The sequence below is a fragment of the Rhododendron vialii genome, chromosome 5a (assembly GCF_030253575.1).
Source record: "Rhododendron vialii isolate Sample 1 chromosome 5a, ASM3025357v1".
In the NCBI taxonomy this organism is placed as follows: domain Eukaryota; kingdom Viridiplantae; phylum Streptophyta; class Magnoliopsida; order Ericales; family Ericaceae; genus Rhododendron; species Rhododendron vialii.
In genome coordinates this window covers 17,398,447-17,414,023 of record NC_080561.1, presented here as the reverse complement: position 1 = coordinate 17,414,023, position 15,577 = coordinate 17,398,447, and the positions used below count along the sequence as shown (strand labels likewise).

At 39.2% G+C, this 15,577-nt stretch overlaps 1 protein-coding gene across 3 annotated transcripts; it reads right to left on the bottom strand.

The window, feature by feature from the left end:
* Positions 1 to 8,655: 8,655 nt before the first annotated feature.
* On the bottom strand, positions 8,656 to 15,144 carry LOC131326241 (uncharacterized). Of its 3 annotated transcripts, none has more exons than XM_058358941.1 (2): positions 14,987 to 15,144; positions 8,656 to 10,581 (listed from the first exon to the last, which is right to left on the bottom strand). In XM_058358941.1, the coding sequence occupies exon 2, from the start codon at positions 10,197 to 10,199 to the stop codon at positions 9,024 to 9,026; it is 1,176 nt and encodes a 391-aa protein (XP_058214924.1). In that variant the 5' UTR covers positions 10,200 to 10,581; positions 14,987 to 15,144; the 3' UTR covers positions 8,656 to 9,023. The 3 variants fall into 3 exon arrangements, with proteins under 3 accessions (XP_058214924.1, XP_058214925.1, XP_058214926.1); XM_058358942.1 differs by having other exon boundaries at positions 8,656 to 10,564; XM_058358943.1 differs by having other exon boundaries at positions 8,656 to 10,554.
* Positions 15,145 to 15,577: the final 433 nt, after the last annotated feature.

Here is a 15,577-nt window from a genome sequence, read left to right as displayed (position 1 = left end):
CGTACTTAATTGCAGCTGGATATAGCATAAACTCCAGCTTCATTGTACAAAGTGCCTACTCATATAAAGATATAGTTGGTGAGTACATCAGTGAATCCCAAGCATGCTTAAATAGAGCCCAAGTTGTCTCATCAAACATCTTCCTACATTTGGCATATACATTTTGCCCAATATGCCACCACCGACATAGAAGATGGTTGGCCATTGGGAACACTCTTGTAATGGCATTCACTAAGGCTAACTCCCTATCTGTCACAACAACACCGGGAAGTACATCGGGATCCATCATACTCTTCAAATTCTCCAACACCCACGTATAGTTTTTCTCTTTCTCCCTATCGATGAAAGCAAAGGCAGATGAGAAAGTCCTCTTGGTGGATGTAATGCCAACAATCTGGAGTAAAGGAAACATGTATCTGTTGGTCTTGTATATGCAATCCATCAGCAATACCCGAGGGAAAGCACACAACATGTCACCAGAAGTAGGATGTGACCAAAACAAGTCCTTCACACAGTCATTGTCATCTTTCCGGTTAAACTCGATGTACCCATATTCTTATAACTTAGCCAATAGATATTGCATTTGAGATCTCCCCGCTCGCTCCTTAAACCCATGCTTGTAGCGTGCATTGTAGATGGTTTTAATTGTACTTACATTGAATTCGTCATTGCCCTTTATTAGACTTAGGATCTCTCTCGGTTTAGACAATGACGAAACACACATATCCACCAACATAGTCTACTGCTCCGAAGACAACCTCCCGGGATAAGCGTGCCCCTCAAGCTATTCCACGGGAGGATGACTGTGATTTCCGTTGAAGACAATGACAGTCCAACCTTCCAACCCCTTAACATATCTCAGTTTGAACGGGTATTCACATTTCTTAGTTCCTGTGACACATGCTATCTCCTTTGCCTTCGGTTCTTTGTCATTCTCTTTGACATTGCCTCCTTTGTCCTTTGCCTTGTTGATATACGGTCTATACTTTCCACCCCGTTCACATGGAAACCGCATCCTTAGCCTTCGATTCTTTGCCATTCTCTCCAACGCCTTAATGATAATCACAAACCCTTTTTTTTTTACCAGTAGATATTATCCAATGTCTCAACTCATCTTCAGATGGAAAAACCTACAAACATGGTTAAACAAAAACATTCAATAGCAGTAAAAAAAATTTCAAAAGAACAAATAATCATCCACCTGTTTGAAAACACTCATATTCTCCGTCGTAAACTCCCTTGTGAAATCATATAGGGCCACTGGACCTATGTGGTTGTCGTGCATTGAAGCATTACCCTTAAAGTATCAAAATTAAAAAGTCCATTTAAAAGAAGTTTTCTAGCTCTCTGGATCTATTTCGGTAATTAACAATTGACAATAACTACGAATTTCGGTAAAGAACTATCGAAATTTAATCTATAGTTCGGTAAGTGAAAGTTAAAAATATACTTACAATTCGGTATCTTACTGCCGACTATTACTAAATGAAAAGTAAGTACTAATAGTTGGTAACTAACTGTCAAAAATAAGTATCAATTTCGGTAACTAGATGTCGAAAATAAAACATGTAATATACAAAAATCCTACATACATTTCGGTAAATAGATGTTGAAATGACTTAACTTAGTCGGACCTGAAACACCAAAAAACAGGTTTAAAAATTTGTAAATCAAGAGGCCGGCCACTATGAACGGGAAAAACTTACCTCCTCATGCGGCTTCCAAGATACAATGTCCATCACAGCATCTTTCTTCTCCTCAGCCATCATATCATTGCCGATAGAATTTGATTCCATTTTCAATTTCGAAATCATATAACCTAAAGTGGGTCATCTTTTTTTTTCAGTGGAAGGACTGGAACCTTCTATTGATACAATATTTGGTCCCTCCATTGAGATTGAAATGATGAACAAGCATGAGAGATAGGAGAAGAGAGAGTATGAAGATGAAAGAAGAAAGAAGAAAGAAGAAAGAGGGATGGGTTTTGGTTCCTCAAAACAAGCTTGTGAGAGAGAAGAAAAGAGAAGATGAAGAACAAGAAGAACCTGGTTCTTTTTTTACAAATGTGATGAATTTCAAGGGGGAAGGGAAGGAAGATAATTTAAGGGTTTTGGTCCGAAGGACATGTAGGTCATTTCATGTATAGGTATAAGGGTAAGTAGGTCATTTTGCATTGGGTGGGGGGGGGGGGGGGGGGGTGGTGTTTCATATTGTAATTAGTTGGAAAATTTTAACGGACTAAGTGGAGAAAATAAAGGGTTGCGAATAGCTGCCGCCTAGAATTTGAAAAGACGTTATTAGTTAAAGGTCAATCAAATCTATTTACATATCTATCTCTATTATTGCATAATACATATAATGCGGTTAAAGAATGCATTCTTGAAATATTTATGTTCCTATTTTTTCTTCTAATTGCACGAGTTGATGCTAGTGCTATGTGTATGCAATGGTGGAGCCAGGATTTGGATCCGAGGGGACCGACTTAGTAAAGATGTATTTTTATCGAAACTCGTACTTAGTATAGTATAAAGTTTTTGTACCAATATATACAATACATTTGTAAATTGAAATAATTCTAGCCTAATGCGGTTAAAGTATACCAATCATTATGTGTTTTTCTTTAGATTACTTCAACTGTCACATGCTTATTTTTTTTATTTTTGAAAAAAATTGAGAAATAAGAAAGTAAAATAACCAGTTTTTATCATATCAAACCAAAATTATTAAGATTATAACTAATTGTACACAAATAATTAACAATAATATTCAAAATTAGGTATATACAAAATAAAACGTGATTTTCAAGGTAACCGGGAAAAATCGGCAAAAAAATGACCGGAAATGGCTTGATCGGAGCAGTTTTTCATCAAGTGCTGACATAAATTATTTTATGAAAAGGTATACAGATCAAGCCCTTCTCGATATTGTTTTGAGCTTATTTCTCGCGAGTATCCTATAAATTATGTTTTAAATACAATTAATGGTTTGGATCATCAAAATTTAATCAGGAAATGAGAGGTGCGGATGGTAAGGGGTGTGGATATATATATACACACAAAACTTCTTATATGGGTGCCCTTACCTTATTAAAGTGAGGACTCCCCTTTCCCGACCAATTTGCAATGATCCGAGCCGCTCAATGTGTTCAGAATGTGAATTTAAAGGTACCCGTGAGAAATCATCAAAAAAAAAGACCAGGAAGGACTTCATCCAAGCAGTTTTTGTTTATTTTTTATCGAACAGTTCAAATAAAAACTGCTCAGATAAAGCCCTTCCCAGTATTTTATTTTGCTGATATCTCATGTGTACCCTTAAAATCGCGTTCTGAACTCATTGAGCAGCTCGAATTGTCAAAATTTGGTCAGAAAAGGGGAGAAAATGGGACGTCTGCACTTTAATACAGTAAGGGCGCCCTTATAAGAAGCTAAACTATATATATATACACACACACACACACACAGCTTCCTATATGAGGGCGCCCTCAAATAAGCAAAAGTGCGGACGTCCAGTCTTGGCCGTTGGATCGTGATTTCAATGGTCCAGATCTGCTGATGGTCATAAACCATAAACCATTTATGACTGGTCATAAATGGTTTATGACAATTAGCAGATCCAGCGACATCCACACTTTTGCTTATTTGAGGGCGCTCTCATAGGAAGCTAAGTGTATATATATATACAGTGGGCTTCACCTAAGGACAACCTTAAATCCCAAAAATACGGATGTCCCACAGTAGCCGTTGGATGTCATCCAACAGCTCAGATTAGAGGGGAGATCCCGTGGGTAAAAAGGGACCTTGGGTCGGGTAAAAAACACTCGTGCATCGAGACGGGTCATAACAACCAGGCCAAACAAAACCCCCAATCTGAGCAGTGTACGCGTCATTTCAAACGAAGAGAAGAGAGAAGAGAAGAGAACAGGAGAAATCGATTTCGACCAAGTAGACGGCCATGATCGGCAACAAAATGAGGTCTCTCTCTCTTGAACTCGATCCGAATCTCTCTCTTTCTCTTTGGTCGCAGCCAGCTAGTCTGGATCTAGTATGAGGGTTTTTTTTGTAAACTCCAACAGATCCACGAAGAAGGAGGACAAGCGACGAACCAGACGAACAAGGTAACTCCTCCTCTCTCTCTCTCTCTCTCTCTCTCTCTCTCTCTCTCTCTCTCTGTACATTTGTAAAAAAATTCCGAGTTAGGTTTTTTTTTCTTGAGAAAATGAGTATTTTACAAACCCTAATTTCGAGAAATCGAGGAAGAAAAGGAACCACAAAACACATGTGGTTCGGGAAGACGATCTCGAGCTCTCTATATAATAGGGTTTTTTACTATTTCTTTTGATTTTTTCCCCTGGTCCTAAATCTTATGTTTGTTAGGGTTTGTTTGCTAGTTTGATTTTGGGTTGATTTTGTTCGAGTTAGGTTTTGTTATACTTCTCAACTTTTGTAACAAAAAAACTTCTTTAACAAACTAAACAAAATTCCTGAAAAAAATCTATTAGTAGTAGTAATGTTTTTTCCTAATGTTTTCATTAGATTCACAATTTGCAAGATGTTTCAGTAGTTCATACTTTGGGTTTGTAATGGTTTGGTACTCTATTTAACGGTTACGAAGAAAAATATGGTAGAAAGTAGTGAAATTTCTGGGTGTTAGAGCTCTTTATACCGAAGAGAACCCATGTACAACAGTTGGTAAATTGAGCAATGAAGTCATAGAGATGGCTGGCTTCGGGAGAAAAAGCAACGGGTCGGGAATGGGGTTTGTTTTGAACGGTCAGATGAGACAAAGGGCATTTCAATGGTTAGGATTTATAGGAGGCATAGAATTGCAAGTTTTATGATTAGTTTGTTTAGTTCTTTATTCTGGATGCTTGTTGAGTATTTTATGGTTAGTATTTTATGATTGCAATTTTTCATGTTTAATATGTTTAGTTCTTTATATTCTTGATGTTTGTTGAGTAGTATGGCATTGAAGTAGCAATATTAGGCGGTTAAAAGTGCTTCTTGCATACACTAATATTAGGCTTTATAATTTTTGCTTGCTTTTATTTGCAAGTTTTGCTTTGAATTGCTTCTAATTTGGTGGTCAGTTTCATGTTTGCAGGCAAAAACAAGTCCAAGTGAATTGAAGCCTAAGAAAAATGAGAGCTGCCACTTGCGCAGCTGAAAACAAACCATGTCTTTTTGGTGAATGAATCAGTAACTTGTGTTTTTCGATTAGCCGAAACAACTTCATCACCAAGGTTTCAAGGCAAAGTCACAGACGCAAATTTTTGTTAAATTCACTTGTTAAAACAACTTTTCAAGATACATATAATAAAAAGACATGGACAAAACAATCACAGAAAAGTGCTAGAAAACACACAAACTCAAGAATGGACTGCCGATATCTACTTTAGACAGGATATTCTATGTTGTTGGAGCAGTGAGAAAAGCAATTGCAGAGTACTCAAGGTGCGTAACCTATCGCAAACAACCTTTACCCCTAAATCCAAAAAACAAAGGGAAGAATTAACTCACATAGAAGAACACTACTATGTGAGCAGTGTCCGAACAAAGCAGATATCTTGAGGGAAAATAGAGCAGTGAATCACCAAACCGATAACAATGAACTGAAGCTTCAAATGATGCATGACTAGGATTACATAGATAAAAACTGTGATGAGCAAAAATAGGTTGAAAAATATGAACCAAACAAACAAGTTTTGTTTGACCTGAAAGGCACTCAGCCTACAAGAATTAACTATGCTATATTCGGAAAGTATTCTTCTCCATATTTATTTTACAATCCCTTTTCAATGTTCTTAACTGCAATGATAATTTTTCATGTTTAGGTAATCAATTTCTCTGAAATGATGGACAGCTTAGAGCTGCTTCTTTTTTCCCCCTGTTGGTAACTTAATAAGCAACTACTACAGGAGCAAAGGAGCATTACCCAGCAAAACAAACAACCAACAGCAATGACATCCTATGAAAAAAAAAAATGCAAAGCTACTCCTACAACCAGGATCAACTGAGCGACAATCCGTTTACTAACAATCTGTATAAGAAAAAAAACACTAGTAACGATCTGTAATTTAGCATTCATGTTTCAAAACTAGTAAACATGCCCTATAATATCAATCTGTTTGAAAAGTCCGGGATCCCTCATGGGAACCGGCTTAAATAGAGCAAGTAAACCTAGGGGGCATGACTGCATATGCGCAGTCACAACAAGCATATGAAACTTGAAAGCAAGCCAAGGAAATTAGAAATCTGAGATGCATGGAGATGAATTTTAAAACTAGCCACTAAATCTCCTGTTTGGAAATCTGAGAGTAGACCACTTACCTGTCACAGCCTCAATCTCCTGTTTGGAAGCAAGAGAAATTAAAGCTTGTTTACTCATTGATTCAAGAAATACAATCATCTATTTTTCGTCTTACTTGCATAAACTTGCAAAATTTACAGTCCAATATGTTCAAAGTCTTAATAAAATAAAACCCTAACACTTACGAAATTAAAATTAGTGGTGAGAGAGAGAGAGAGAACCAAAAATTGTTCAGATTAGGGCTTCAAACCACAAATCAAACCAATAAAAGCCCTAAACTGGTTCGAAAAAAAAAAAAAAAGCCTAATAGTAGAGAGAGAGAGAGATGGAAGGGGTCCGGGTAAGAAGAGGGTTTTTTTATAACTCGGAACTGTGACCCGCGAGATGATTTTACCCTACCCATTTTCCCATTAATTAAACCCGCGAGATCCCAATTCATTTCCCAGCCATTGGATGAGATCCAACGGCTAATGAGCGACTTCCGCATTTTGGCAATATAAGGGCATCTGCGTAGGAAGCCGAGTGTGTTTTGTCGTGACTATAGGCAAATGGTTACCTCTCTATGTTTAAATACAATGATCACACCTCTATGATCTCATCCTCAGTTTGAACCTAATAGTCACAACTCTTGACGTAAACTCAATGAACATGCCTTTTGGTTCAACCCCACAGGTCGCCCATCTTCATATTCAAAACATGAAGACATTTTAAGAGATCACATCTACGTTGGTACGAATTCAAGAATACAATCTCAAACTACTGATTACACCACTTCAGTTTACACCCAATGGTTTCATCCCTTGTACTCATAACTACCATTAACTCCATCCGTTTGAAATGTCCAGAGACATAGAACAACCATGCTAATTTCAAAACCATAAATGGAACTAGAATTTTTTTTCCAACAGTGTAATGATGCGGCGAAAGAAAAATTCCCCTGACCAGATTAAAAAAGCAAGAGTACAAAACTTGGGCAAATGAGAAACAAAGAAACTAAATCCACAATATAGCAAATGATATTTGACCAATAACGTGAAGTAATCACAGGACATAGTTGTATAAATCAATTGCCGAAACCAAACTAATGTGTCCCTTGCCCATATAGAACACTTGTCAAATGTGAACACACGTCCAGTGTGCACATGTATGCACAAACCAAAAGGTTCGAAACATTTGCAGCGTTCAAGGGCTGGAACCAATGTTACCGTTGTAACTGTTACAACCGTTTCTTATAGACTGGAAAAGATGCGTCTCTTTAACTAGTTCCATAGTCAAAGAACACATATAAAGCCAAGCTATCTGTCTAGTAAGAATAAATAAAACAGTTGAGTGCTAATCTGGTCTTTGTCCCATAGAGATATCCACTGAGTTTATTTGTTCTTTCCAGTAGTGACTGTTAATACCCACGTGATTGAAGCAATACTAATCATGGAAATGAAAGAAACTGCAACATGATAGAAATTCATAAAATACTTTCCACCGATTCACATACAGGTGTATGCTCACATGTATATTTCTCAAAGATTCTCTGGGAATTGGACAATACACAAACACAAACCAAACTGTAAGATACAAGAATGGCAACACATGCTGATTCAAAAAGAAAGAAAGAAAAGAATGGCAACACACGGCAAAGCATGACTTTAAGCAAAACGGTGTGATCCATGGCAAAGAGGTAACAGATTCTAAACTAATCAAACATCATAAAGCCCCGTAAAATATTGGAAAGAAAAAATTGTCCACTCCTCCTAAACCGATTCCTCAAGGGCTGCCAAATATGTACTCTTGTCGTTTCCGTTGCAAACGAAATTCGCAGTAACAGAAGAATGTCCAAACCGAGGATCAAAACATACACAAAATGTAAACGGGAAATCTGTACTCAGATTGTTGGAAAAATGTTTACTTTTTGTGATAAAACCAATAATATGAGTGCAATAAAATAGAAACTTAAAACTTGGAAATCAATGCAGCAAAATTGTGATAAGGTAACTGTGACACTTTGTACTTCCAGATTCGTCCCCGCTACGGTAGTTACGGTTTGCATAAACGTCTATCTCCCAGCACTACTTGATCTAACTCCCCACAGAAGCAGGCATTAGAATCGATAGGTCTATTGAACCTTCTTGTGTTTGTGCTCTCTCATATGTATGGAATCGAATGGAAGGAAAATCAATCCACTAAATATAAATGAGAGAAATGGTATTTATAGGCCAACTGGAGACTTTCTGTAGAGTCACCGAGGAAAGAGACATTTGTTCCTAAAAGACGCATCCATTCATGGCGAACAAGTGCCAATGAAAAGATGCAGCTCCAAAACAAAACAAATCAATTTCCATTCACAATATAGGGTTATGGAAGTAGGAGGGGTGAACCTTTATCTTATGCTTAAATGCACTTCAAATTGTTATGGAAGTAAAGATACAGACCAAGTGTTCCACCAAAAAAAATAAGGTGGGCATCAGCGGGTAAAACATTACCTCAAATACAAAGAAAACCAAAACTAGCAATCCTTATTCAAACCAAAACCCTTTACAAACAGCCACAAAAATAGAGTTTCTTTTTCCGTATAAGACACAAAAATGGAGTTTTACCAAGAGTTCTTTTGAGCAGAAAAAATTGGCCCCGCAGATCTTCTGTTTTGCCACGATTTGTTGATTCCTCCACAAGAAATTGCAATGGAAAACCTCTTCAAGAATGGTTGTCATTCTTGTTTGCTTTCACGGTCCATGGACATGTATCGGAGGGAGGACAGGCCAGCGAGGCGAGCCTGGTGGGGTGAACAGCTGACTTGGAGAAAGGAGGCTCAGTTCCACAAATGCCCCCGATGAGTCATCTCTCTCCATGGCCCGAAAAGAAATAGATTCCCACTTCCCAGCACTACTTTCCTCAATTTCTTCTAGACGGCTTTGGTTAGCAATTAGTGGAAGTGTGTCATTGGGTTCATCACTAATACTTCTCCTAGTCTCAACATCTGGTAGACTCCTCAAAGCTAAAGAATCAGCAACTGGGTAGTAGACGAGCATGAAAATTCCCACCCCAGCACAATATAAAAGGGAAAGAAAAGCACAGAATGCAAGAGCTTCAAAGGGAAGGTGTTCGGGCCTAGATAGAACAGACAAACCAAGGAAAAGAACTCTTAATGGCAAAAACCCGGAAATAGAGAATATCAAGGTATAAACCCTCTTTTGCAAACCCTTATTGATGACCAGATTTAGAATTCTCCTTCCAAGCAAGAACAAATAGGTAGTTATAACAGTAGCAAAGAGACCAAGTAAGATGGTACTCAATAAGGGGTAGGTGCAAAGGGCAATATGGTGTTGGTCTGTCGTCTTAGATCGAGCCGCAGTCCTCGTAAAATAATGGGGCAATTTGTTCGCAAGACTCTCACCCTTGTTAAAATGTGGTCCCAGTAAAATAACGATGAGCTGAAAGAGAAACATTGGAAGGCAATACAAAAGAACATAAACTGCTGTCTTTCCGTTCCATTTTTGACTGAATGTGCTGGACTCTGACTTCTGTAGTGATGCACGAAGGAGAAACACTAGGGTGAGAAACAAGCATGGTTCGGTAAATCCAAGGTTTGAAACGATGTAACACTTGCAAACCGTTTCCTGCCATTTCCAGTTGAGGGCATTCAATACTCTTCCTTGCTGTCTCAACAAACTTAACCGAATGATTTCACCAAAACCACACAAGATTGCAAACAGGATGAAAGTGATTCGGATGATCCAGGGACCGCTGAAGTAACCGAGTTGGATAAAACCTTGATTGCGGATGTGAGACCGGAAGTAGAATAAGTAGAGGATACAGAACAAGCCAAGAAGGACCAAAAGAGCGACGAGACAAATTGTCACCACACCGAGTGCATCAGGAACAAACCTTGTCAGGGGCATTACCCAAAGCACAGATTCCACGCATGCTCTCTACCAGCATGAAAACAGAAACATCTTCCGATATGAAAATACTGCTTAGGTTATGAAACTGGATTGAACCAACGGCAGATAACGAACACCAGGAGTTTAGACAGTAATCCTCTCAGCACAAATCATGGGGCATATCCTTCTGTTGACCACAAAATGCTTTCCACTATCATTGGTCAGTCAGAAGCCCGGTATGTAGTAAAGCATTAATCCGATTCGTAATATCAACAAAACTCCATGACTAAAATCTATCCGCAATCTGAACAAGCTTTGCTTTATGAATTGTGAGCTCAATCTTGCAAAAGCATTTTGACCTTTTGTTTAAGCCCTGAGATCGACTACCCGGTCAAACAACCTACATAGTGAGTAAACAATAACACGTGTGAGCCAAAACAGAAAAACGAACCAAAATCGGAAAAGAGTTGCATGGGAAGAATAAAATTAGCCAAATCAACCATATTGACACAAGTAGGTACAACCAAGCAACTTCATTGGGATTAAGTGAAGGGTCCGTGCCAGTGTAGTGATAATGTCAGAAAAGCAGATTTCATCAAGACAGTACCATCCTGTCTACTCCTGAGAACAGGTTAACTACTGTGAGAAACTACCCTATTTTTTTAAGCTGGGGAAGAAACTTCTTGTTATTTCTGAGAAATTTTGCTTCTTAACTGGTAGTGAAGTTATAAATTCCTAGTAAAACTGTCAAAATAAATTGCCTACTTCACTTGCAAAATCTCTGTAGGGTAATGAGAGAGAGGGAGGGAGAACAGGTAGTTCTAGAAATCTCATTCTCATCAAGCAACGAAAATGAAGCCGTATATTGTGCTATTTTTAGGACAAGTATTCATTCAGTTTCTCATCAAACTCCGAGGTGCTGCTTCAGTTATTTTTGGGTGTGTAGCACCTAGTGTACATCTATACGTTTATGAAATATGGACTTGCGTAACCAGTACATCACATTCAAATCACCTTCCTCCTAATCTAAAACAATGAAGGATTGTATCAGCTCAATAGTAGCTGCTTAATGAATTAACAAATGAAAAAGCATAACAATTTCCCTGCCATTAACGAAATAAACAAGACAACAGCACAATGCACCACATGTTCTTAAATGATAAAAAAATAAGAGTTCACAGGCACTGTTCTAAAGGGCGTTAGGCGCTAGTTGGGTGGCAACGCACTGCCTAGCCCCTAGGCCGCCTAGGCACCCGCCTTGCAATTAAGTTTTTTCTGTTTTTTTGGAGAGTCCAGACCCTAGGTGCCCGCCTAGCTCCGCTTAGGCTCGCCTAGCCCCGCCGAGCGCCTAAACAAACCATCCAGGGAAAATCGCAGCGGCAACCCGCCGCCTTTTATAACATTGTTTACAGGCATGCAACTATTACAAGCACTGGCCCAAATTCCAAACCAACTCATGTTGGGATGAAGCACTTAGATTTCAAATCTCATACTTACTTGAACTGTTAGCAATTTTACCCAAAATACCCGATCAAACGGTCAAAACACACATTAAGATCATCATCAATTTTTCAGGTTTCACTTCTTTTTTTAACGGCGTAGTAGTAGGCTATTAGTTATAGTCCAATTTTCTAACATCATATCCTAATCAACCAATCCATGCATTTCAATTCACCTTCCTCCTAGCTCTTGCGAACCACCAAGGCTTTGTTAAAAGTAGATTCAGAAAGAAGACAAAAGCAGAAAACAAGACAAAGGCATCAGTTTCTTCTTCTCAGGCATGCAGACTAATATGGGATATGCAAATCCCCAATAATCTTAGCAATTATTGTTATTCTACTTGTGTATTTGGATATAAATCAAGAGCAATGTACATCAAAATCATCCAAGACTTGGAGATTCTTTCTATGGATTTTCAGTTTCCAAAAAGTTCACAGAACCAGGGGCACGAGAACTCTAAATGTTTCTACCCTGCTAAGCTAACACATGACTTTAGTCTCTTCCTCATCCACTTTCCATCATCCTTATTCCTTGTCCCTCCATTGGGAATTATGTTTCCCTTAACCTTACTCAAGCCAACCTTTGTCTACAAAAAACACAAACCTTGGGTCTCATTGAGGTCTATTGAAGGTACAAGTAATAAAGTTGCCCCTCTCTCTAATAGCTTAAGCTTTTAGATGAGTTGGTGGTTAACAATCTAATATGGTGTCAGAGCAGGCTATTGATCATGGGTTCGAACCTCACCGCCTACCTAATGTTAAATTGTTTACACGTGTTTAGCCCGCTTATGGAGGAGAACCTAGCTACACGTGAGGGGCGAGTTGAAGGTATAAGTAATAAAGTTGCCTCTTGTTCTAACAGCTTACGCTTTTAGATGAGTTGGTGATTAACAATCTAGAAAAGCTCAACCCACACTACTCCTTAAAACCCAGGTGTTAAGAAGAGGGAAACTAGGGCTTTATAACGCACAGATGGGCATATCTTGGCGATGTGGGATACATTCCAACACACCCTTGGACCACAACACATGGCAACCAGACAACGGTCCACCAAACAAAAGCACAACCAAGCTTTAATACCAAGTTGAAAAGCTCAGCCCACACTACTTAAAACCCAGGTGTTAAGAAGCGGGAAACTGAGACCTTATAACCAACACATATGAGGTATGTCCAGGCGATGTGGGACACATTCCAACAAGGTCCAAGAAATGAATTTCGGAAATTTTAAGTGAATCGAACGACTCACTTACGATTCTCAGCTATTTTCGATTCGGCAGCCTATTCGTATCGATTACCCACCGAATCGTATCGAATCGTACGACACGAATCGTAAATCACCGATTCACTTACGATTCTCAGCTATTTCTGATTCGGCAGCCTATTCGTATCGATTACCCACCGAATCGTATCGAATCGTACGATACGAATCGTGAATCGTACGATTCTGACAACTATGGTAGCCGACCTGTGCAGGTTTCTCCAAGAGCAAATATAGAATCTCACTTCCTCCCACACCCTTTTGCAGACTGCATCATGATCCACCCCCTTCTGTCGAAAAATCTGAAAATTTCTCTCTCTAGAAATGATAGTAGCACAAAGCTTAAAGATAACAGATGTCATAGACTGACCAGAGCAATGAAGCATACTCCATTGAAGCTTAGATTGTAGAGACCTGAGGCCATGCCCCCAACCACTCCAATCCTTCAAAGTCCTCCAGACCAAATGAGCAAAAGTACATTAAAAAATTACTGATTATGGCCTTCCACTCCGTGCCAGAGAACACAGGTTGGGTCCATGGCTATCCCCCAAGACCTCAATTACCTTTTAACAAACTTAGCCTTTTGTATGCACATATACATCTATCTATCTATTCTATAAAGGGAGAGCACCATTTGGTGCTATGAAGCTGTATGGATTTTTACATTTCCAAAATAGTCCCTCAAGAAATAGCTTATTACGCTTCAAATGTTCCAAGTCATATACCATGGGAAGGACAAAACAGTAAACAAACAAAAAAAACCACCCACTAGGCCACTACAACTTCTCCCACTATTTTTGGGTTTGCCGTGCTGCCATCTATCTATTCTCTATTCATAAAGGGAGAGCACCATTTGGTGCTATGAAGCTGTATGATTTTTCCATTTCCAAAATAGTCCCTCAAGAAATAGCTTATTACGCTTCAAATGCTCCAAGCCATATACCATGGGAAGGATGTGTTCTGAAACTCAGCATTACTCGGCGAGTTTTAGAGTACTCGCTACTCAGTGCCTGATCGAGGCGAGTTAGGGCTACTCGATGGGAATTACTCAGCATTACTCGGCGAGTACCCGGTGAGTCATGATTACTCGGTAAATCAGGATTACTCGCCGAGTTGGGAAGTCGGGAGAAAATCGAAAATAAACTGAAAAAATCGGGGTAAAATACATAATATGTTAAATTTGAGAGGTCTTTAGTGTAATTTCAGAATAGTTTTATACTTACCCTAATCTGAGAGTAAACACTACTCAATCTGGTTTCATTTGGTTTGAACGTTGAACTTTGTCATTGACTAGTAATTTCGTACTTGGTTTCATTTGGTTTGAACATTGAACTTTGTAATGGACTAGTAATTTTTTACTAGGTTTCATTTGGTTTGAAAGTTGAATTTTGTAATGGACCAGTAATTTTGTACTTGGTTTCGTTTGGTTTGAACTATGAACACTAGACTTCCCATTAAACATTATGAATATCATTTGGGGAACATTAAAAACAAAATCCGAGTAATTGCTACTCGCCAAGTAGTCGCCGAGTCCTCGACCTCCAAGGTACAAGGTGACCGGCCGAGCGAGTACCGAGTAGCGAGTTTTAGAACATTGGGGGAAGGACAAAACAGTAAACAAAAAAAAAACCACTCACTCGACCACTACAACTGCTCCTCCAGTATTTTGGGTTTGCCGTGCTGCCATTCACTACGTGTGCCATCCCTCTAGTGTGTGTGTGTGTGTGTGTATATATAGAGGCCTATGCTGCCTATCTAATCTCCATTAGCTGATAAACTCAATATAAGTTCAAATCTCCAAATTAACCCATAAAATGTCCATAGAAACACGCAAGCAACATGTAAGGCAAAATGACATCAAAGATCAGTCAAAACATTAAATTGTTGACCACAAACACAGATACAGAATTAAACAAATAATTTCCAGCTACCAAATCAACGATTACAAATTTATCACGCATGGGACCGAGGACGTAAAGCAGTAACCCTAACTGGAGCACAAATACAAATCAGAATCGAAGTAAAAAAGAAATGAACGGAGAGCTTACCAGTCAGAGAGTTCCGATCCGTTCAGCTCGAACGACCAGACTCAGGGACGCGAGAGCAAATCGAGCTGAGTTTGAGAGAGAGGTGAGGGAATGAGAGTGGTAGAAACGAGAATAGGAGAGCGCGTGCGAGAGAGAGAGACTTTGTTGGTGACAGGCTGTCTCCAGCAAATAAACAAGCGAAAAATCACTTAACACAGCAGTGCTACAGTCACCGACCTTGTGGTCGGTGACCGGCCACTGACCACGTGTGGGGTCCACTCAGGGCTCCGCACAAATGATCCGAGCCGCTCAATAATTTTATAAAAAAAAACCGAGTTGGCTTAATGAGAAATAAGCTCAATCCGATGTTTGTATGTGCTCGTTCCAAACTTTCCTTTTTGAACGGCTCAGATCATCTGATTTTGGAACAGCTCGGATCGAGCATATACACAAGTCGGATTGAGCTTATTTCACACGATGCCCCACTCGGTTTTTTTTTTTAAATTATTGAGCGGCTCGGATCATTCGTGCGAGGCCCGGAGTGGATCCCATACAGGGTCGATGGCCGGTCACCGACCCTCCCGGTCGGTGACTGTAGTGTTTTCGTTAACC